The 23,344-nt window shown below is 37.0% G+C and overlaps 1 protein-coding gene across 10 annotated transcripts in view; it reads right to left on the bottom strand.

Annotated features, from left to right (window-relative positions):
- The window catches only part of CACNA2D1 (calcium voltage-gated channel auxiliary subunit alpha2delta 1), a 404,961-nt gene extending 382,652 nt beyond the window's left edge, over positions 1-22,309 (bottom strand). For 9 of the 10 annotated variants that reach the window (XR_011804797.1, XM_027459907.3, XM_027459930.3 and 6 more), the window contains exon 1: positions 21,641-21,881. Coding sequence is in view for 9 of the 10 variants with exons in the window: in XM_027459907.3 (XP_027315708.1) it covers positions 21,641-21,735 (95 nt within the window). In the remaining variant the exon portion in view is untranslated. Of the gene's footprint in view, positions 1-21,640 lie in introns of all 10 variants that reach the window. The other variant, XM_072027298.1, reaches the window with a different exon arrangement.
- Positions 22,310-23,344: the final 1,035 nt, after the last annotated feature.

Below are 23,344 nucleotides of genomic sequence, written 5' to 3'. Positions count from 1 at the left end.
AGAAGAAAACTATAAATCAATAGCAGGCTTTTACTGTGCCTTTTGCAATATGTGCCTTCTGTCTCACTGAAATCTTCTGTTCTGGGGCAGCTGTTGGATCAGGACTGGCTCTCCAACAGCTAGAGAGCTGAGTGGCACAGCTGTGGCCACTTTTTGCCACAGTGAGGTACCCTTTGGTAGACTCTGGCCTCTAAACATCATTTGGTGAACAATGCTGTGCAAATGTTTATCACTGTGACAAGATTAGGCTACATGTCCTAAATACATTTGGAGAGGGGTATTCAGAGCTCAGGGTCTATGTAGCGTTTGCAAAATGCATACATATACAGACTATATGCACATTACTATTTGCTGTTTTCTGTTAATAGGGAATTTGTAGGACCCGTTTTCCTGGAGTACTGACTCTTTCATTTAGTAGAAGTATCTGAGTTTCAGCCTGGAATGGACAATGTGTTCATGGAGATTATCATGTAACAGCAATAGCTTTACAAGGAGAAAAACAGGTATCAGAAGAGATATGGGGTAGTTTTTTTCATTCAAGAATACTTGCCAGAACTTCTAACATAGTCTCAATCATCCACACAGAAACATTTAAAAATATGCACCTTGAAAAATTATTTTTTCCTTAACGAAAGAAAAATGGGAGGCATATTTCTGACCTACAGGCTCTGAGATCCAGTAAATCCTAAGTCAGAACTGACAGAAAAGACGATACTATGCAACTGTCACAGCGTAGGTTTGCGCTCAGACATGAGGATCACAGTTCCTCCTTGCCTCTTAAAACTGCCATCCTGCCCATCTGTTTTCTGAACCTTTTACTTTGGCAGCACTGAATTTGGCCTCTTCCATGTAACTCTTACCATGGAGAATCCTATTTTACAGGATACCAAAACATCACTGCTCTGACAGTACTGGAGTAACGTCTCAAAAGAGAATTTTCTTCACCTTTGAAAGCACTGACTAGAGTTCAAACATGAGGACATATATTACTTTAACAAATAAAATATTTGATGGCCACCAAAAGGTTTCCAATTGCTTAACAGTATTACTTTCCTAGAATTTGTGTTTAAGTCAGAATAAATAAAAGATTTTAATAACTATCCAGCCCTTTGAAAAGTAAATGCTTGGTTTGCTTTAGGGACTACCAGTATATCTTGAGAGGATAATTCTTATGTATCACATAAGATACAAGATCTCCACTATTTATACAGCTAGCTGTTAGTCACAAGTCTGTTTTGAAAACAGTGAAGGGCTCCTTCTCTTTGTGGGAAAATCATAACTGACTGTGCTTTTTTCAAGATTTATACCTCTTATCTAACTCTGTTGTCTGAAGATGCCTGAGCTTTGTACATCATCCAGCCTGACCACTCCTGGCCTTTAAGTATGGGCAAGAAGAACAGAAACAAACCTACCTTATACCCAAAACACAATGCACAAAATGCACACAAAGATGCATTCATAAATTATTTCAGGATAAGAGACTACAAACTCAGCTTCTGTATTCCTCTCCTTTATTTGGATAAATATATTTGTACCACTATCAGTGCTGCAAATCACACCTACCTAATGCTACAGATCATTGGTGATTCCTTTTGCTCCACATATTTGTACAAGTACGTTATTACCAAGCATGTAACATGATCAGTGGTTCTATTTTTACTAACAAACTCAGTCATTCTGCTCACAAAGTACCCTTAGATCCTTTCATTAACCTTCTTACTTCCTTAATCCAATTATGGGCACTATTTCTTATCCTCAGCTTCAACCCAGTAAATAGATAGACGATCTGACAATAGATAGTATGAACAGATAGACAAAGAAGCAAAGGTTTTTATTAAAAAGGTAATTACCCAATTCTTGCAACATAATTGCCTTTTTTCACTTTTTCCAAGGAGCTGTCTTAGTACAGATTTTCCTGAACAGACACTATTTTTTACTTCATGTAACATTTTGATGTGAGTTACAGTAATGGAAATATTTTCACATAGACCTAATACACATCTGACCTAGTGCCCATGGAGGCTGATGGAAAACACATGTGACACAAATTTTTTATTCTGTTTATAAAATGTACCTTGATCGTGAAAACACAAAGGTGAAAGTAGAGTATACGGATTCTGTCCTGGATAAAGGGTCAAGAAAAAACATGGAGGCAAGCAGACAGACACAGCACTGATTCCATACATCATGACTGATGGGCAATGCTAGTGAGAGGAGACTACAACCTCTTCTAATAAAAGCTAACCTGGTAAGAAAAAATCAGCAGAAAAGTTCTTCCCATTGTATTAAGTAAAGGATATACAAAAGACAGGCAGAATCTAGGTCTTCTAGTTGGCTTGAGACTTGGCTATATTGCTGCAGTGAAAACAAGGGACAAGGGGAACGAAGTGAAAATACACTTCTAATTTTTAGATTCACTTCTGCCTTTTCTGCCTTCCAGCCTGGTGGTTCACACCCTCGCAGAGATATGTTTGCCTATCTTAGCAGCCATTGCTGTATGTGCATTACCAGCTTATGACAGGTCTGTTTTAATCTACTGGAGGGTTCACACCCAAGAACACCCTTTGAACCCAGAAACTCAAGTTCATAACCAAACCTATCAAAATTGTTTAGCTTCCAAGCTGAAGGTGCATTAGAAGCAGCTTGGATTTTTAGGTATAAAGCTGAAGAATACCTGTATGAAGAAAGTTAGAGCTATCCCAGTATCTCTTACCCCATCCCTGAGAAAGCACCTTTTCTTGCAAATATCTTCTACCTGAAGCTTTTTTCCCTTTTGCCAGGATCAGTCCTGCCATTTTTATTTCTTACTCCATTCTGGAGATTTGAATCCCCCTCAACAAACCACAAACAGATGTACCATAAGCAGATATTCCAGACCTGGCACCTGCCTGCAATAAGATTTTACCTACAATAAATTACAATAATTTTAAAAGGAGTCCAAAAAGGAAACAGGAGAACAGGTGGCTTCTTATGGCTGGGTATAAGGAGAAAAGGTTACCAAAAATAAAATCTTACATAATCATAATAAAACCATGCTATATTTTGCTACAGAATTTTCCAGAGAGAACATACAAAAGCACTAAAATAATCAAGAAAAAAGTACAGCTGTAATACTGACCCAATAAAAGGCATCGCCTTTACCTATGTTTCTGTGTTTAACAATATGTTTAATATCTTAGAGATGTTCTACAATCCTAAAACATAAAGATTAAACCAAATCAGTATCAAAAAGATTCTTCATCACACGTAACTTACTTGCCACAATTCAATTCTGAATTTTAGGATCCACTTTTTTTCTCTGTAGACAAAAAATATCTCTGAATGCTATTGATAACTGGGGACATAGAAAAGAATAATTTTGAGACTCCTGCATACTGACTAACATCAAATTTTCAAGTTGTCTTTAGTGCAGTGATGCAGGTTTTATTTTTTATTTATTATTTATTTTTTCCAAATATCATAATTAGAACTGTTTGCAACAACAATATAATAAACTTGGCCAATTAATTTTCAAGAATCAGTATTGTGCTGAGTTCAGCAGAACTATAAGCAAATCTACATTGAGAAATATATTACTCTGTGTTAAAAAATCGTTTATTAAACACTATGGGCATTCAGTACAGGGCAACTATATTTCCCACCAGCCACCTAATTTCTGTGTGTAGCAAAGTAAGCCCCAACTAATCAGTAGGCCCGAAGTTAAGTCTCTCCTCCTACGGAAAAAATCATAAAAAGTATATACATTTACCTATGTCTGAAATTGTGTTCCTTCATCTAAAAACTGGAGCTTGTGCCTATATCCAATGTCAATGTTTTCCCCAGTGAGAGATTATCCTATTAACTAAACTGCTTAAATATATGAGAGTTTTAAAAAATATTTCCTCTCCCTTCCACCACAAGAGCTATTCCTGACAACTGTCATTCCCAAGACACGTTTGCTTATGGTATTCTTCATACTTTAGGATAACCTGGTTGATCTTAAAGAAAGCTTGTAACTGAATAAATGTATAGACGTTTAAAAGAAACACCCTTCTGGAGCTTAGCTGGTTAAGAGAATTTCTAAATCTGTGCTTGCTGATTGCTGAAGCCAACTGACGGGTGGCTTCTATATTTAGGATCCTCCTTACACCTGTCAAGAGACAGAGAGAGACAGCCAGCAAAAAGGAAAGTGTGTGCAACAGAGCAGGCAATCCAGAGACCCATCTCTTGTAGCAGAGAGTTAAAAATAAATGCAACAAGAGCAATAAAGAAAACAGAGCAAAATCTTATTATTTATATTACCCCACTGTTCTGTGACATGCTGTCAGTGAGCTCTCCAAGCCCAGTGTGGACCTCATTAGTGATCAGCAATTCCAGCATCCCATGGGAAGCCACAACGATGCTCAAAGCTGGATGGCATTCAAATGGGTCAAAATTGGGCTCCTCAGGTGGATCCATCTCCCTGCTACTGTTCAGCTGAAGGCATGAGGCCTTTGTGGCAGCTTTTTTGTTCCAAACTGAACTCTGGTAAATACCTGAGCCCATGCCGAGCCACTGGCCAGGGGCACTCCAGCTTTGATTGACCCCTGTCTGAGCCCAGGCTACTCTCAGGATGTCAATGTCAGCACTTCTTATGACAATGTTTCATAGGTCTGTGTACAAATGAAATAAAAGGAAAACCACATTGCTTTTCTTTAAATAGAACTACAACATCAATTAACAAAACAATCCTATTGTAAAGGTGTCAGATCCTTTTCCTAGTTTTAAACAAAATAAAAGAATAATTTCAAAAGGAAAAACATCCAGGAATAATAGTTTTCTTCCAAGATATGGACACTACCTCCATCCCACCTGAGTTGCTTACTCCTTTACAATTTTTAATCTCCCAGTAAGCAGAAATATTTGGTTATATGCAGATTAGGAACAAATAAAAAGCACTGCTAGGGAAGTGGGGAGAATGATGCTATTTAAATTTACACACACACACCTTTCTAAGTGGTATGTTTCAAATCCTAAACAAAGAAACCTGAAATTTCTTCTGCCCTCCCTGACTCATATCATAATAACCCCGGTAACCTTTTAACCACTATCTTATTCACCACCAGTTGCCCAGCATTCTTTTTCAGAACAGGAAACAAAATGGCCTGTAAGCATTCTCTAGTGTTCAACAAGCTATATCAATTACTTACCAAACTTAAGTTTCACCAACTATTATTTTATCAGAAAGTAAACAACAACAACAAAGCCTTTCTTCCCATCAATATCAGATGAACAGCATATTTACTTGTTAAAAATTCATGATGTGCACGTATGGTTGAGAGAAAGAGCTTAGTCCTCATGAAAGATATTGAACACCCCTAACCATGGATATTTCATTTTCTATGCACAGTATAGGTGGCAACTGAACAAATACCTCAGAATCTCCTCAAAAGTAACCTCATTATTTACCTAAAAATTAGTTTTAACCACTAGTGAGTAGTTATATGTAGCTCATCTGCAAAGTTTACATAAATGATGTTTATGTAGTTATTCCCCTTAATTATACAGATGCAAACGTAAAAGATATAAAACATGCAGAGGGTAGTGAACTTACATTCAGCTCAATGAAGAGCTAAAGGCACACAGAATTAACCTATATATGAGGGACACATGCAAATTCCATGTAATCCCATGTTCCTTAATGTCACAGAAATAATAACTTCTAAATGTGTGGGGCAAGCATCTAGCTTTACTGCAGACAATGTGAATTTTGCAATCAACATCCCATGTAGTCATCCCATGGTTTAAAAGATGGATGAGAAAATGGTTCAATACCTGCTGGAAATCAGTTCCTGAACAAGTCGCTGGGGCTGGCTTTGGGCAGGGTGTGAATGATGTGCTTAGTGCAGGTCAGAAGCCACAGCAAAAGGTCACCAGCAAATGGTGTGATATGCGTGGGGTCACACAGCTATTAGGAGATTCTGAAAAGACTTTACAAATCTACATTTGAAGCATGGTTTAGTACACTTTTGAAATGTATAGTGCTTTTTACTTTGCGTGTGGTGTAGATTAATATTTAATACATTGTAATTCTGCGGTTAAAGAATATCTTTCTAGTTATTACCATACAGAGTAAAGGGAAAGTGTTGTACTGCTTTATAGTACCAATAATAATGCTACCACATAGAAATATGGCAAAGCAAACACAAACAGTTAAAATATATCACACGCTACTCCCACCCCAACTTACTCATACAAAGGATGTTGGTCTGAACAGCTGCTAAAAATTTACCAAAGCTGAGAAGAAATTTTAGCCTCTTCAGACAACCATGGTCTGAAAACTAAAAGGGACTACACTAGATGTAATATGATAAATTAATGCACCGAGCTCCTATATAATAAACTAGCAGTGTACAGCCCTACAAATAAATTTTTGATTATCTGTAGCACAACTGGACTGTTCACAAGTAGAAATCATTTGCAGTACGAGAACGTTAAGACAAAATTGCCAAGTGTTATGAAGTCCTAAAGGGTGAACACATATATTTAGAAAACACTAAAAGCCTTGTGCTAAGTACTGGCTTAGCTACTGTTCTGTCCTGACTATCACTAATGGTGTCATCTATGGCAGAGGTTATACCCTTCTGTTGGGTATTAAACCATATAGCTATATGTAATACCTACCTGCATTGCAAGTATGTCCCTCCTATGTTGATAACAGTGACAAACACATAGGGGAAAAAATATAGGAAGTGATATGGCACACAAATTAGTATTCATAATATTACCCCTTCCATTATTTGTTTCCCTACAGGTATTATCAGTAAGCAGAGAAAACCCTCAGGAGACATGAATTATATTGCTTTATCACTCCTAGGCATCCTGTTTCCATGCCAAACTTTCTGTCTAAGGATCTCTGTCTCATAAGCTTCTGTCATACAGAATTCATAATAATATGGGTATTGTTCCTTGACTGGAGCTTCTAAGTACTATGCTAATAAGAGCAGGGAAACATGTATATGGTGTATGCATTGCTTCTGTTTGAGGATATAAGAAGAAAACTCATCTCCTGGTCTGAGATACTGCATAATAAAATTTAAAATGTTAAATTCAATTATGTTTGATAAATTCAGATTTATTATAAATTATTTTCAGAAATGTAGGTGAGAGAAAAAGTAAAAGCTGCAATAGATTCCCTTCTATATCTAATTTCTGTCTGTGAGCTTTTTTTGTTTTGTTTTGTTTTGTTTAAATTGTTTACAAACACAAATAATCTGGGATGACAGACTGTTTCCATGCAGGTTGATTTTTTTTTTCCCCATAGCATGATGACAGAAAAGACCAAAAGTTATTTCATTAAAAGATGTGTCCTAAAACAAAAGTGGACCTAAGACATAATTATGGTGCTTCTTTAGGGTAGGTTGACAATTAAGATTTCATATATATGGAATCATTTACAATTATCTACTGAATCTACTGAAAGAAATCTTTGAAAATCAAATAAGAAAATCTGTTATATCAGAGTCATTAGCAATAATTCCTTCAGACGAACTAGAAGCACTTGATGTAAAAAATGAAATTAAGTCTAGAATATAAATGTTTTATTGAGAACCATTTTTGACACACTTCCATACTTATACCTTGTAAATGTACTTAATTAAATTTTTAAGTAAAATAACAGTTGCAGAAAAAAAAAAAAAAAAAAAAGCAAAGTAATCAAAAATGTACTATCTAGTTCCCATATAATGCAGGAGTGAGCTTTTTGATTTTTCTGTTTAGTACTGACTTTCTTCAGATTTCTCTTCAGTGCAGAGTTAGAAGTTCAATGATTTAAAAGACCACAAAAACTTACAGAATGAATTCATGAGCTACCTACTTGTACTGTCAATATATTTTGTGTATTTAATCTGAATTTTCCTTATCTTAATTTATAGGTTGGTCTGCAAAGCAGGTGAAAGCTTGAATAGGCATGCATCTTTTTTTATTTCTAATGGCACTTTGTATTCAGATTTTATTTTTACTCTGCAGTGTAATACCAAAAATCAGCATTTGCACAACATATTACATTTTGAATGCATTGTCCAAACAATTCTCTGCCCTTTTAAAGGACTCACATATGGAAGAGAAAACTGAGTAAGATGAGAAAAAAAAAAAAAAAAAAAAAAAAAAACAGACCCTGAAATTCCTGTTTTATTTTTTTGTACATATATATTTGAGAATCTTTAATCCAACTGTTCCCAATTTACACCTTTCAAGCCACATGAATCCCAATCGAGTCCAGTATCAAGATACATAGAATAAGGTATTATTCTAGAAAAAGTAAGTGTAGCAACGATAAGACATTAAATTTGTATACACACAAACAGTTGTGAATGACTTAAACCAAAAGATCATGTGGTCATTAAACACACTGAATTTAAAGCTCCAAAGAATTTTTTTACTGCATCATTTCAGACTCTCAGAGAACTACATAAACAGTGTAAAATAACAATACTTCACTTAAATTGCACTTATTTTTGCATTGATTTTGTTTAGATAGACATCGAGTGCTAAAAAGACTCTGTAATTGCTCCATTCTGAAAACAGACAGTATTATCAGGCAAGAAAACCTTCATTAGTTCATTATCCAATTTTCTCAGGTGAAAGAAATGTCACATGGATGGCGTGTGTCCATGTCAAATCACACAATAACAAATCACAGACTAGAATCTATCTAAATTACTCTTGAATTAGAAACTCCATTTCACAACAACAATTAAACTGTGTGCCTCCTACAGTTTATATTTGCTTATCATATATTTATTTAAAGATTTTGGACTAAACCCCACTCCTGATGTGGCAAGTTTAAAAGGAAACAAACTTGTTTTATTACTTTGTGGATACTGTAGGGATGTTTCCCTGTAGGAAATACGAACAACTTCGTTTTAACCAATCTTTGAATGAATGAGTTTGCACATCTCCAGTTTGTAGGTTGACTATTTGGTCTTTAAGAAATCCTTGACTAAATTCTACCCACACATATGCCATTAAGTATTAATGTATGACCAGCTGGATCTGGTACACCACAAATATATAAATCCAGGTACCTGTGAAATCTCTTAAATTTGGCCATGGTTGCTCGCAAAATAATCCCAAGATCAAATGTAGAGCTAAACACTCACACAAGAAGCATGAGTTTCCTGCACCATTAGGTAACCAAAAATGCTAGGGGCATTTTAGTGGTATACTGCTGACATTTCCTGTTAATTTGCAGGAAAAATCCCAGCTATGAAATAATTCCTGCCTAGTGAAGGAATGAACCCATTACTGAAGTCACACAACATAAAAAACACAGGATCAGCCAGATAGTTCTCTTCCTGTAATGAAACAATATTCTAGCAACACAAAACATCTAAATATATCTCAAAAACATCTCTTTGCTTAGGGTAGCTTTTGGGTTCAAAATATAGCTTTTGTTTAATACCTGACTTCCAGTTCTGAGGTAGATGCTTCTGCAAGCTCTCCCTGCAGTGGAAGCTATTACTAGCTTTTCCTTGCCAGAGACAAGGTATGTCCTTTGCAGCTTTACCAAAATTATCAGTGAACTCCACCTGTCTTGTTTGTCATATGTAGGAGTTACATTTTGAATAATTAGCTACAGGGAAGGAATAAATAAATAAATAAATAAAATAAAGCACCTCTTATTAAGTTGAAATCATAAAAGCTGTAAAGGCGGGTATAATAAGTAAAATAAGTATACATCTCCATTGTAACACATTGTAAATACAGTGCAAGCGCACTGTAAGCATATTTCTGTCCTTGTGAGTCTATTTCTATTTCATATGCTCAATAAAATGAGTTTCCAGTTGAAAAAATAATGGTTGATTCTGTAACTGAAAAGTGGATCACAATGAAGATGTAGAAGGTAGACAAATTAAGGCCAATTTCAATATCATACATTTCCTAATTATCAAATGTTTAGCTTTACAACCTTATAATTTACTTTTAACCTAGATTAAAATAAATAAATAAATAAATAAAAATGATTAGCATTTCTATCTATAAACAGATTCATCCCATGGAGAATAATGGGACAATTGTGGAGTAGAATCTATTCACTAGAAAGAAATAGAGCCCCAGGTAATTAGATACGTAGAACCAAATATTTAATCACTGATGTTTAACCTGTGCTTGCCAAGCTGAAAGCATCATAATTCAATACATAATGTCTTTGTTGAAGCATGGAAATCTATAAGAATAACTGAGCATTTTCATGCAAAACTACCTTGCAGGCCATAGAATTAGTTTATTCTATGAATAAATGGAGTTATGCAAAGCAAAATCACTAGCAGCAAAATATCTGCAGTCTAAGTATTATTCTATACATCTACTATGATATTATTTATGACCATTTGTTAACTGTGTCTCTCACCATCTAAACAAGAAAGTGACGGGTGCTTTTAATCTCAATTTTGCAGACTAGGAGAGTGCATCTAGATTAGTAACACTTACATAGCAGAGGAGTAAAGATATCAAATACTGTTAATAAGAAAGAAGCTAACACATCAGAATTGGGGTCTCATGGCCCTGTAAAGAGACAGCATCACTTTTCAGATTAAACCAAGCTTCATTGAGAAAAAGAAAAAAAAAAGGGGGGGGGGGGGGGGGAAGAGGAAGGAATTCTTTTGGTTTCTTAGTGATTTTAAAGCTAATTACCTGAAAATCAAGATTTCATACCTGAAGGTGAACAAATTAATCAATTGTGGGGGGTTAAAATAAATTACTTCTTACAAGTAAGAAATGTTACTATGCTTACAAGAATCCTGAATATTACTAGATGCAGCAGTATTTTAAAAAAAGAAAATTTCTTCCTTACAATTCCATATGTATATAAAATTGTGTTTGTTCCTAACCTCTGAGAACATTTTTCAGTGCCTTCTGGCACACTAAATTCTTTTTTACATGGACACTTGCTCAGTGGGGCACAGACAATGAAGTGCTGTCAGAGTTTATCATTTAAAAGGAAGACAAATGACCACATCTGATATCATGCATGGTTTCTTTGCAATATCTTACTATTCCCCTCTGTATAGCCTAATACAATCATGTATTACATTTTATTTTATATAATTTTTACAATCAGGCCTTGACAGTGATGACTCATTCTGTGGGCATGAAACCTGTATGTGTTTAATCAGAAACTGTTTTATGTGGGTTCATCCCTGCACCTAGGATTTAAATGATACAGGACTGATACACATTTTGCTGAAATTACACTGGCACAAGGAAAGATGAAATAGGGTATCTAACCATTTCTAAAGACATTCAGAGTATATCCTGAGACATACTCTTAGTCATGCAACAAACCAATTAATCCTTTGTGTATTTCTAATCAGTCAGAAGTGACTACAAGAACCAGGTTTTGCTTTCAGTTACTTCAAAGCTTTTCCCCATGTGTATTGTATAGTGAAATCTCTTTAAGACATGTTCCAGCTTGTATTAGCAATCCTCTCTATTAGCTTATATACCTACCTGCAATATCTAAAATATCTTCAGAAAAGATGAAAGTCTAATCCAGAAGGTAGGAAAGGTAGTCAAAGTAGGAAAGGTAGTTTTTAAAATAAAATAAAATAGTAAGGACTGCACTTCTGTTATAACTATTACTTTTGTTGTAACTGTTACTAGGCCAATCAAAACAATTGCTATGAAAACTATGTTACTTCAACTACTCAAACTACTTGAAATCTGAGCAGCTTCCATCCTTTTCAGATAATTAGTGATCATTAGTGACTATGTTAGGCATGCTACTAGTCCATAAATGGGAATAAGTTGATGCCAGACCCCCTAAACAGCACTACTTATGTACTTCTGTGAACATCCTTCTCACAGAAAGCAGGACAACTTACAATATGCAACACGCTTGTTCAAGCAGGATGGCAGTGGGGTACCATTCCCATTTCAGAAATGGGAACAGAAGGAATAAAAACAGTAGCAAACTTCTTGAAAAGAAGTGGAATCAGGTTAATGAACCCAAGTGACACAAGTTATTTTGGCTGTTATTGTAACCACCTATTGCCTCTATTTTAACTAGAAAATAAGAAATATTAACAGTTCACATTTCAGATAATCCAGGTATCTATAGCTCCAAATGATTTCAACATCAAGAAAAATGCTGTGCAATGTGGCACAGGAACGCAGCTAACACACAGCATTGGCATGAGTCAGATGTGCTGGCTTTTTTTCATGATACTGTCTGCAGATTTTTGCTGACTCCTGGTAGTTCCTAAAATGCTGGTAAGCTTATGTTTTACAATCTGTGTGCATCCAAGAAGATCATGGGGATTAACTTCTTCTAACTCTCCAGATTTCAAGTTCCACCCAGGAAAGATTTAGTCATGCAAGTATCCGAGTCAAGGTGGGAATAAGGCAAAAAAAAAAAAAAAAAAAAAAAAAAAAAAAAAAAAGCATAAAAGCATCTTAATAAACAAGCCTTAACAACTTAACACTTTTCAACTACAGAGGGCTTTGGAGGCATTAGCTAACAAATTAATCTTGACAATAAACCCTCGCCTGACTAAATGGTAAGATGCCTCAGCCTCTTATTTTACTGATGAGAGAAATCAATGTGGAAGAAACTAAGGTCCAAAACGCAAGGCAGATAATGAGAAGCAGATAATAATGGAAATTATGGAGAGGGAACTATAATAATAATATCCTCAGCCAGGATACATACAATTCAGGATGTACATCACAGAAAACATAAATTTAAAAACCTTTTACTTTATTTACAATATTTACAATAATTTTATTTCTATTATATATATATATAATATACATATATACACTAGTCACCACTGAATTTAGTTATGACAGAGGGCTCAGCTCAAGTAATACTTGCTGCATTACGGAATATGCAAACAGCTGCATACATTCTAGAGGAGAACTTCCTACAGAAGATCATGGTGCAACAAAACTCTTTGCTCAATACACTCAATTTCCACCTTCTTTTGCCAGGAATTATTATACATGTATGTATTATCTTTATTTTAAGCTGTCTTTGAAAAAAATATGATGAACTTGTTGCATCCATATGTAAAAAGCAATGAAACTACATATAAGACTAACAGCAAATACGAACATTCAATAACATCTGAAGAAGTGTTCTAAGCAATTATTGAAAAAAATATACTATTATACATCTTTTATTCTAATTTAATATATGAAAAGAAATAAACCATATTCTGCAAAAAGCAATATCTACATTGATATCTACACAGGAAGCTAGTGTATACCTTGACTAAACTCACAGAACACTTTACCAACATATCTCATAGGGCAGAGCACTCACCAATTTAAGAGCATTTTCTTTGAAGATAAGGCTACATTTAGGATCCATACAACATATCAGCTAAATGGACTATTCAAATACACACTGGGGGAAATGATTACTGTGAGGGTCCATTCAACCATTTACAAAATAAACCATTTTTCCACTAGTCCACAGCAGAATACCATAAATCAAAACCTGTGTTTTAATGGAATGTTGAACTTACTCCCTAACGATTTGAAAAGTTTAATGGAATATTGGATCTATATGTGCAAGAGTAAATTGTTACCCATAACACCAGGTTAAAAACAGTGAAAGCCTTAACTGAGGTGATATAAATAGTTATGTGTTTCTGCAAATTGCTGTATCATGGCTGTTAGAAAATTTTGAATCCAAAGAGAGAATTTTTGCATCCAAACAAGGTTGATTCCTTGGAGCCTGCCACTCGTGCCATATTTGTAGACCTGGTTTGCCTAAAAGCACAGTCAGACCTCTGAAATACTGTAATTCATACTTCTGGTCATTTTCACTTTATGACTCTGCTCCTTCCTGCAATACTAAAAACAATGATCCTTCTAGCTCAGAGTGCAAACTGTTTCACTTCATCATCTTCAACAAAACATACCCTAGGACTCACTTTCCTCCTATGGAAAAGGTTTCATCATCAAGAGTCAGTACAAGCCAGGTGTAGCATTTTTTTCCTCATTCTAAGAACAAAGAAAATTTCCCTTCACTAGTTTGTTTATGGCTGCTTTAGTGCAGAAAGAAAAACGCATCATGATATTAAAAGTGATACTGACATGCCTTCATTTAGGCCTTAGTCCTGCAACCCTACCCATAAAACTTTCATAACTGTATTTATATGCCTACTTTAAAGATTTAGTCCATGCTTTGCAAAATATTTTTAAAATCCCAGCAAAGATAAGAGAGGTAGAGACTATATGGCTGGGGAATGTTTTTAAGCCTTTAGACCAGCCTAGTGGTGATCTGCAAAAAGGCACAGGAGACAGAAACACCTGAGGTATGAAATTCTTTGGATGAACTGAGTTCTGCTTTTCTCCTTTAAATAAAATATAACATAATTTATCATTTGATCACTCCGAAAAATAAATTCTGAATTCAGCAACACATTCATGTTATTATCTGCTTCACAATTCAATATGGAAGAGCTGAAAGAAAGATTCCTGATCAAATATATACCTCTATGCTAAAGCAAATGATTGCTATGCAAGATGGTTACCCCAGATGATCCATAAGACTATTTTAAAAAATAATAATAATAAATAAATAAAAGTTTTTGCTGAATGCCTGGTTCCATATTCATGGCTCTACAGAAACAGGGGAAATTTTAAAAAAATGCTTAAATTACTATGTAGAATATCTGTTACAAAGTCAGATTATAGCTCTTTTCCAGACAAACACTCAAATGAGAAGGATTGAGAATGCAATTTAAAAAAAAAAAAAAAGCTGAAAAATATAATAAAACATTTTTTTTTAATAGTCAGCAATATTATAACTTCATATTCATATTCTATGGGTATTTCAGGCCTGCCTCAGATAAAAAAAAAAAAAAAAAAAAAAAAAAAAAAAGTGATTTTGAATTACTGTAATTAACTGCAAAAGCTTGCTGATTTGTTGATGCAAAAAAATGTCAATCTCTTTCATAAACTTGTTAGAATCTTTGTAAATAAATCACAGAAATTATACAAGGAGGAAAGATTCAGCTTCCTGTCTTTGTCATCTATTTGCTGTTGGTGCACAGAGAAAGGTAGCATGGGGAGGAACAGATGAGAATGAAGGCAGTCTTTTCCCTAACACCCCTGGTGTAACATAACCCAACAGTAAGCTGCCCTCTTCTCACAAGGTGCTGGTGAAAGAGAGGGCGTATTTTACATTCCAGGCTGAAAACTTACTAAGGCTGGGAGGAATGAGGATCTGAACAGTTGAGTTTGCTGAGAAGAAGAGTATGTCAATAAATAATTTGGGAAGCACTGGAGATGGATGAGACAAATCCCTCCTGAACTGCACGGCTACAGGCATGCATCGTTAATTTTTAGCTATTAAAAAGTGCTGAGGCATATTCTGATAATCTTCATTCTTACAATGATTTTTTTTCTAGGACTATCAATGTCACTTTTTAATTTCAGCAGGATAGCCTGGCCCTAAATGAGAATATCCAGCACATAAGCAACACTCAGCAATAAACTGAGCTGAGAGTGGTACTCTTCACTACCAGTGTTGCATATACCTTACATGCGAGCCATCCTGAATCACTACTTGTTGTATTATGCCGTACTGCTTGGTATAAAAGTCATATCCTTCAAGCAATATTGGCTTCAGTTCTCTTTTATTACTGTAAATCCAGAGTGAAAGAAGAATCATGCCACTATATAATGGCAATAACCAGTTTGCTATAGCAAGCAATGGCATAACTGCTGCAAAATGCAGCTATTGGTCTGGTCCTAAAAACACAGCATTAATCAATATACTTTGAGAAAAGTGAACAGGATCAGGCTATTTAATAGATGCAACAAGACAAATAAATCAGAGCTGTAACCTCAAATGTGAATCATTTCAGTATTCATTAATACCTATCTTTCAACAGCTGGAGATGGAAGGGAAAATCTCATGCAGGAGCAGGGTAAGAGTGACAAAAGCAGAGATTAGGGGATGTGAAAGAAACACAGTTATCATTTTGTAGTTGATTATTATTTTTTTAAAAGTTCTGTGCATTTTCATGATGCTAGATACGTTTTACCTGAATCCTGAGAACACCGAGTTTTCTTTCTTTCTAACAAGAAGCCTGATTCAGCACGTACAAAAGTATGACATCCGCATTCACCAAATTATAGTTATGGTACAACAATTTTATTCCAGTGTTATGTTCTGGTAAATCTTTCCTTCTGCTAAGGTAGATGTTTTAACAAGGCACTAGAAAACAACATTTTCTGTAGTCCATAATACTAGTATTTGCCACCACAATCTTTATAAACACTCTAGGCACAACATGTATCCCAAGCATACAGAGATCAAAAGCTCTTGTACTACTGCGAAAAAGGTACAAAACAGTCTGGGGCCCAATTCTGCTTCTACTACGTTCAACAACAAAAAGAGTGAGCCATTTTTCTCTTAACCTACTAAAATGCTCCTAAACTGCAACCCCTATCTAACAGAGGTTTAAGTCAAACATCGGTCTGGAAGATAATACTACCTTGGGTAAAGGATTCTCAAAGAAGGGAAGAGTAAAGAATAAAAGCATAAGCATGTCAGATCACAGTTATCAGTGGACAATCACGGACTATTTTGTTTCTTTGTTACAAAAGATTAAAGTAATAATAATTTGACCATGCTTCCATCAATTTAAAATGCTCTGCTAGATAAATATTTTTTAAGATCTGTACAACAGGCCTTCTATTTAACAATGAATACATTTCAGACTAATGCGCTGCCAAGCTCCAGCTCTCTAGCAGCTGAATTCTTGGATAAAATCATTTTGCAGGGTATGAGCAATACAGTTCTGAAAATAGCATCACTGCAAAATGAAAGATGGCAAGAACCTCTACAACACTGATTTATTTCAATGAAATTTCATCTCTTATGATCAGTGTCTATTTTGATGTTTTCAGCTGAATTTTCATACCTAATAAAATGCAGATTTATAGAATATGTCTGTTTTAAGGCCCCAGCATAAACGTCCAGGAGGAAAACAGAAAGAATTTAGCATAAAAACAAACAAACAAACAAAAAGAATAATAAAAAATACCCATTCACAATTTACATCATAAAATATGTGAAACAGAAAAATGCTTTGTGGATCCAAATAATTTGCATTTATCACCACCACATGTGCAGAGACACTCACAAAAATAAAACAACACCAATCAACAAGCTGTTCTGCACTGATCTTTAAGTATGTTTCTACTAGAAGAACTGACTGGAGTGATACTTTTAAAAATATCTGTGGTTTTATGCATCTTGCGTAATGCTCAGCATTCAGATGTGCTGCTGAGAAAATACTAAGAGGCAATACTGCATTTCCCTGGCTCTAAGTAGATACATCTTTTGGCTTTCTTTCCAATTCACTGATAGGAAGGTATACTTCAGAAGATTTCCTTTTCCTGATAATGAAGATTTTTAAATAGACTGGAAAATACAGTTTTCAAATACAAAGGAGCCTGATATTGTACAATCTATTAATGCAACTGCCTTTCCTAATTAGCATCAGCAGTAAATTTTCACAGATTTTATGCTAAAAAATGAGATTGTATGTATGTAAGAGGTGTCAAAATCCCTAAGTATTGCAGTAGAAACAGATGAAAAGAACACTGATTCAGTCACTGATTTTGTATAGAAAGAGACGCTACGTACCGAGCCCAGCAACATTCTCACCAAGACCAACACTTGTTAGGTCCATGTGCACAAACCAAAAATATGAACATCACAGTTGTGCAAGCCTTAATTCATGTGAGTCATACAGACTTCCCCGAGTTGTCCTAATGACACCGAAACAGTAAGGATGATTCACGCAAATAAGAAAAGGGAATATACAACTTCTTTTCTAAAATTGTCTCTGGTTTTCATGCCTGCATACGTACATATATGTATGTTTGTATGTATATTATTTCATCCTCTGCATATTATTTTTATCCTTAGATGTTTGACACCAATTAATCTAAGTAGCAGATCTGTCTTGAATATAATGTGTAATTTATTCTCTACTCAAATATCCAAACATATGGAAAAAGATGAGTGAGAGGGAAGAAGTGTAGAAGATACAGGGGAAAAAAAAAAAAAAAAAAAAAAAGAGTAGGGGATGAAAATCAGAGAAGATAAAATAAAAAGAGATATTAAGAATGATGTAATTGCAGAAATAGTACTATTAATATTGAAAGGTTTCAGCCCTGGATTTTTCAAAATCAAAATACCTGGTTTTAATTTAATTTATTTTTTTTTTTTTTTTTATCAGAATAGCCAGACTTATCTGGAAGCAGTAGGTACATCTCTATATCAAATGTTGCTCTTTATCATTAGAAAGATCAACACTGGTAAGACATACCATGTCAAAAGTCTTCTTAAGAATTACAACATTTTTAAACCATTTTTTAAACTTAAGACTATCTGTTTTCATGCAGGAGAGATAACAGAACAATAATAAAGAGATCCCTATGCTACCTTTACCAGGCAATGTACATTTACATATTTTCTTAACAATTTATGCAGATTTTCTTAAATCTGCATAAATATAGATGATAAAGAAATGGATAAGGTTAGAAAAGAAGAAAGAAGTGCATGGTGTACGGTGTTAGCATTAGCATGGCTATACGGATAGGAGAACCGCATACACCAATATTTCATATAAGTTCAAAATATCTGCACTGCTGCAAGTATAATTAAAGTATTTGGACTTTCTACCTTAAAAGTAAGAGCTTGTTATTCTCTGCTAACATATAATATATCCCTAATACATAATACAATGAAAATCTTGCATTTCAATAAAACCTCTTATATATATTGATCAGTAGATAAGCCTGACATCTAAAGATCAAGACATAATTGCCACTATACCTACAATGTTAATTATGGGAAGACGCCAATATTTGCAGTGAAATATTCAAACACAGGAAGCAACAAATGTGCTTATGCCACCTGCTCATATTTTCAGTGAGAATTAAGGCTCCCATTTCATACAGCACACACCTTCACTCAAAATTCTGTGTACGTTGCCGGGTAAATATATCAAAGTCTTTTTGCCGTGTCAGTGAAGGAAGATGAATCAAATGACTGAGATTCTATCAAACTGGCATAGCTTAAACCTTCAGCATTTTTTGCTAAAAAATATGTCATACTTGTGCACTACTGTATTGGTGATACACACTTATGTGTAAGTGAAAAGTGAAAGCACATGTTAAAAATATTTACTGATACAGAAGGAACAGATGACTGAAGGAAAAGTGATTGTACAGTAATGAGTTGCTGATGAGATCACAAACTATACAGCCTTGAATATGCACATTTTTCATACAACAGCTGGGCAAAGCTGTTTCCTCAGAGCAACTTTTCAACAAAAAGAAAAATAGACTGAAAATAATGGGAAAAGGCAGTTCTCTCAGAACACAGTGTCAGCTAATCTTCAGTTCTTCAATTATTAATATATTTTCTTTCCTTCATTCTCTTTTTTTTTTCTCCTATTTTTAATATTCTTAGAATATAAAATACTTCAAATTAAGAGCATTCCTATTTCTGCCACATTTCTTTGTTTTTCTCCATTTGTAATCTGTAGTAGGAAACAAAACACCACTAACTGTGAAGTCTTAAAAGAGATTCCAAAAAATTTCTCTTTCACCTGTTACATCATTACGTTTTGCAAAGCAGCTCTCCCTCCATCAACCTGTTGTGCTGTCTCCTAAATGAGCCAAGCCTTATTTGCACTTTGATTTAATTTCAAAGGAGAAACATTACTATGAAGGATGGATAAGCACTATAGATCATTTCTGCAACATTTCAATGGAATAATAATGAGAAAAAAGAAAGTTAACAGTAAGTAGATTATGAAGGATATGGAAATACTATTGTCCATATTCTGAGTTACTTATTCACAGATTTAGCTTATAATTAAAGTTCCATTATATAGTCTGTTTCCCTGTTAACAATTTCTGTTATAATAGTGGCAGTAAAGGTAAATTCTAAGGGAAGTGGCAAACATGGACAGGAGTGAAAATAATTTTAAAGAAATATCACGTAACATTATACTAAAAAGTGATCTAGACTTCTGTTTGAATTTATATGACCTTTTAATATAGGCTTCTTTCTACTTCCCTAGGTTCCATACTTCTCTCTCTTAAAATTAAGTAAATCTAAGTAGAAGATAAAGTGTGATTAGTTGTGTATGATATACTTCATCAGTTCAAAAAGAAACAGTTAAACACAGGAGCTCAAGCACAAGGAAAGCACTGATTTAAAAAGCCCAAGCTTTGTATTTTGTCACTCTTGCTTTTACATGGTACGCCTTTAAAACTGCAACACCAGAATATTTTAAAGATAATTTTCCTTTCAATGAAAGGCAATATGCACTCAACTTAGAAGATATTAAGTGGTTATTTTACACTTATCTTTGTATTCCTTTTTTTCATTTAACAGTGTGAGGAACATCCCTTTGAGTCTTTCATAATGGAGCCGATACTCAGAACTGAATCCAATTATAACAACCTACCAGCAGTACTAATTGGTGAAAATGCATTGCTGGTAATTGCTGTATACTCATCCTTCTGCACAGAATGAACAAGGGCAATAAATTCCACCCAGCGTTAAACAATAGGGAAGAGTATCATCAGCACTATTTTTCTTGGGTAAAAAGCATTAAAGTGAGTCATCCACTTAAAAGTTACCTACTGATAGCTTTAACCCAGATTCAGGGACTAAGTGCTTAAAAATAAATAAATAAATAAAGGGAGAAAGAAAGGGGGAAAGGAAGAAAACATGGTCATTAGACCATAGTGTTTGTATATATACAAATATCTCAAATATGATGCATTGGATTATTTTTGCCATTTCTTTTATTGCTCGCCCTTCTTGTGTGATCCTTGCACTGCTCTGGGCAACAGTTTCACGCTGGTGTGTATGCGGTGGCTTAAAGATTTCTGTCTCACACCCATGCCAAAACAAAGCCGCCTGCCCCGAGTATCCACAGGCTCTCTCCAAGGTGATTTTTGACATGCAACGCCTTGTAAGGCCGACACTCGAGGACGTGTAGGAAAACACTTCTTTACTTGCTTTCAGCTAGCTAAAAAAGATCGCCTTTTGCACATGCGTGCGCACACACGAAAGCACCCGAACAAACACATGGATAAAACAAACCCCGGAGCTGTCAAAATAGTCGCGGTGCGCCCTGGCACCCATCCCACTGGGAGCGAGCTTCGCCCGCGCCCACACCTCGGGCACTGCCGTCCTGCCTCAGGACGGCACGAAAACCTCTCCCTGCCTCTAACGTGAATTAAATCGCTCAAGTGATGGCTATTATTATTATTTTTTTTCCGATATTCCTGCCAGAAATAAGCCCTTTCGGAAGGAGAGGGACGAGCTGCCCGGGAGTGGAAACTTTCCTGCGGGCGCAGCTCGCCGCCGGGGCCATGCGCACCGGGAGGGGGACTCGGGGGAATCCGCTCTCACCGGGGCACCGTCCCCTCCTTTCGGCCCCTCTTGCTCAAGCCACGGCAGCCGAAACCTTGCCGTTTCACCACTCCGCCGCTCCCCAGCCACACTTACTTTTATTGCCCGGGGAGCGCCTTTTGTGCTCTCGCCCCAGCCGCGCTCTCCCCGGCTCCCGGGGAGCCCCAGCTGCTGCCCCTCGCCCCTCTCGCCCACCCGTCGGGGACTTACGTGGTGGGCGAAGGGAAGGGTCCCTCCGAGGAGTGGTTCATCACCAGGGACTGGAAAAGTGTCAGGCTAAAGACCAGCAGCCAGCCAGCAGCCATCTTCCTGATCGAAGATCGATCCCCCCACACACACACCCCAACCTCCTCCTCCTCCTTTTCCCCAAGTCGGCGAGACGGTAATAATAATAAATTCAATTATTGTGCGTGCGGCGTGGGGGGGCTGTTGTTTTTTAAAGCCTCCTCCGCTCCCCCCCCTCCCCCCCCGCCCCCTGGCAGGAGGCGCAGAAGAAGCGGGTGGGAAAGGAGGAGGAGAAACGATGGAGAGCTGTGGGTGGAGAGGGGGAAGAGAAGAAATAGAGGAGCTAGAGAGGGAGATACTCTACTCTCCGCTACTCCAGCAGCAGCTCCAGCTTCCTCTGATCCGCCGCCATCAGGGCTACTTTTGTAACGGAGCCCCGCTCACTCCCTGCTTGCGCGCCTGTGCTCGGCCCTGATTTATCCCCGATTGCAGAGCAGCAGCAGCAGCAGCAGCAGGAGAGGAGGGGGAAGGCGGGGTGGGGGCTCCTGAAGAAGGGAGAGGAGGAAAAACGGGGAAAGAGTTGGCGGCGGGCGGCTTCCTCCCGGCTCCTGCCTTCGCTGCCGGCCGCGGGGGAGCGGGGGCGGGCGGCGGGCCCTGGGGGGGGCCGCGCTCCTTGCAAGGCAGCCGAGGAACTCCGGGCCGGGCCAGGGCTGCGTGCTGCACCTCCCCCAGGCTATTTTTAAAACCGCTTCGTGCCTTATTTTAATCCCCTCTCCCCTCCTCCGGCTAGAGCATTGGCCGCGCGCAGCCCCGCAGCACACCCAGCCGGGGTGTGCTCGTCTATATGGGGATGTATATACGTGTCTGTATGTATATAAGAGCCGCTTTTTTCCCCGTATGGCAGTAGGAGCGCTCCGAGGAGCCTCCGGGGGGTCCCGGCGCGTCCCCGCAGCACCCCCGGGACCGGGTACCCCCCGGCGCACTTCTCACCGAGCTGTTTTATCTCCAGAGCCCTCCGACAGTTCAGAGCACCGGTTTCTTCTGCCCTCCTTTATTTCACCCGTGCTCGGGTACACCAGTCTCTGTGGCAACTCTACACGCTCCATGTAAATGGAGAAACCCGGGGAGATATTTCTTTTAGTAAAGCAATTGAAAGTTCAGCGACTGTTTTGATTTTCTTTAGTCTTCTTTCTTTTTGCACTTTTGGTAATTAGTCCAACAGGTGGAAATGAAAGAGCAGACCCGGTATTCGTATTGTTTTCACGTGCATTGTATCTCAGGGTAGCAGAATCTCGAATGTTTTAATTCACAACAATCTCTATAAAAGAGAAAAGTTCTCATCTCTAGTTTAAAAGTGGCAGAAGTACTAAAGCTGCCATCCAGAAATGGAGAATTGAGTGTTCGCTGTGCCCAGGCTCCAGGCCAGCACAATATTTCAGTTGCAGTCTGTAAACCATGCAGTCACTCATCTACTTTGTTTCTGGATTGGAGCTGGCACTTCAGAGCTAGTGGGAAGAGCTCCCAGTTGTCTTCACCTTCCACCTACCTGTAGGTACGTAGGATTTAGGGTTTGGATTCAAGTCCAAAATAGCAATTTCTAAAACAGTACTGCAGCCTGCAAACTCAAAACAGCCTGAAGAATATCTATAGTCCAGCTTTATATGTATCTACACACCTTACAGCTTTGCA

Source organism: Anas platyrhynchos, chromosome 1 (assembly GCF_047663525.1).
Source record: "Anas platyrhynchos isolate ZD024472 breed Pekin duck chromosome 1, IASCAAS_PekinDuck_T2T, whole genome shotgun sequence".
In the NCBI taxonomy this organism is placed as follows: domain Eukaryota; kingdom Metazoa; phylum Chordata; class Aves; order Anseriformes; family Anatidae; genus Anas; species Anas platyrhynchos.
This window is presented reverse-complemented; position numbering and strand designations above follow the sequence as displayed.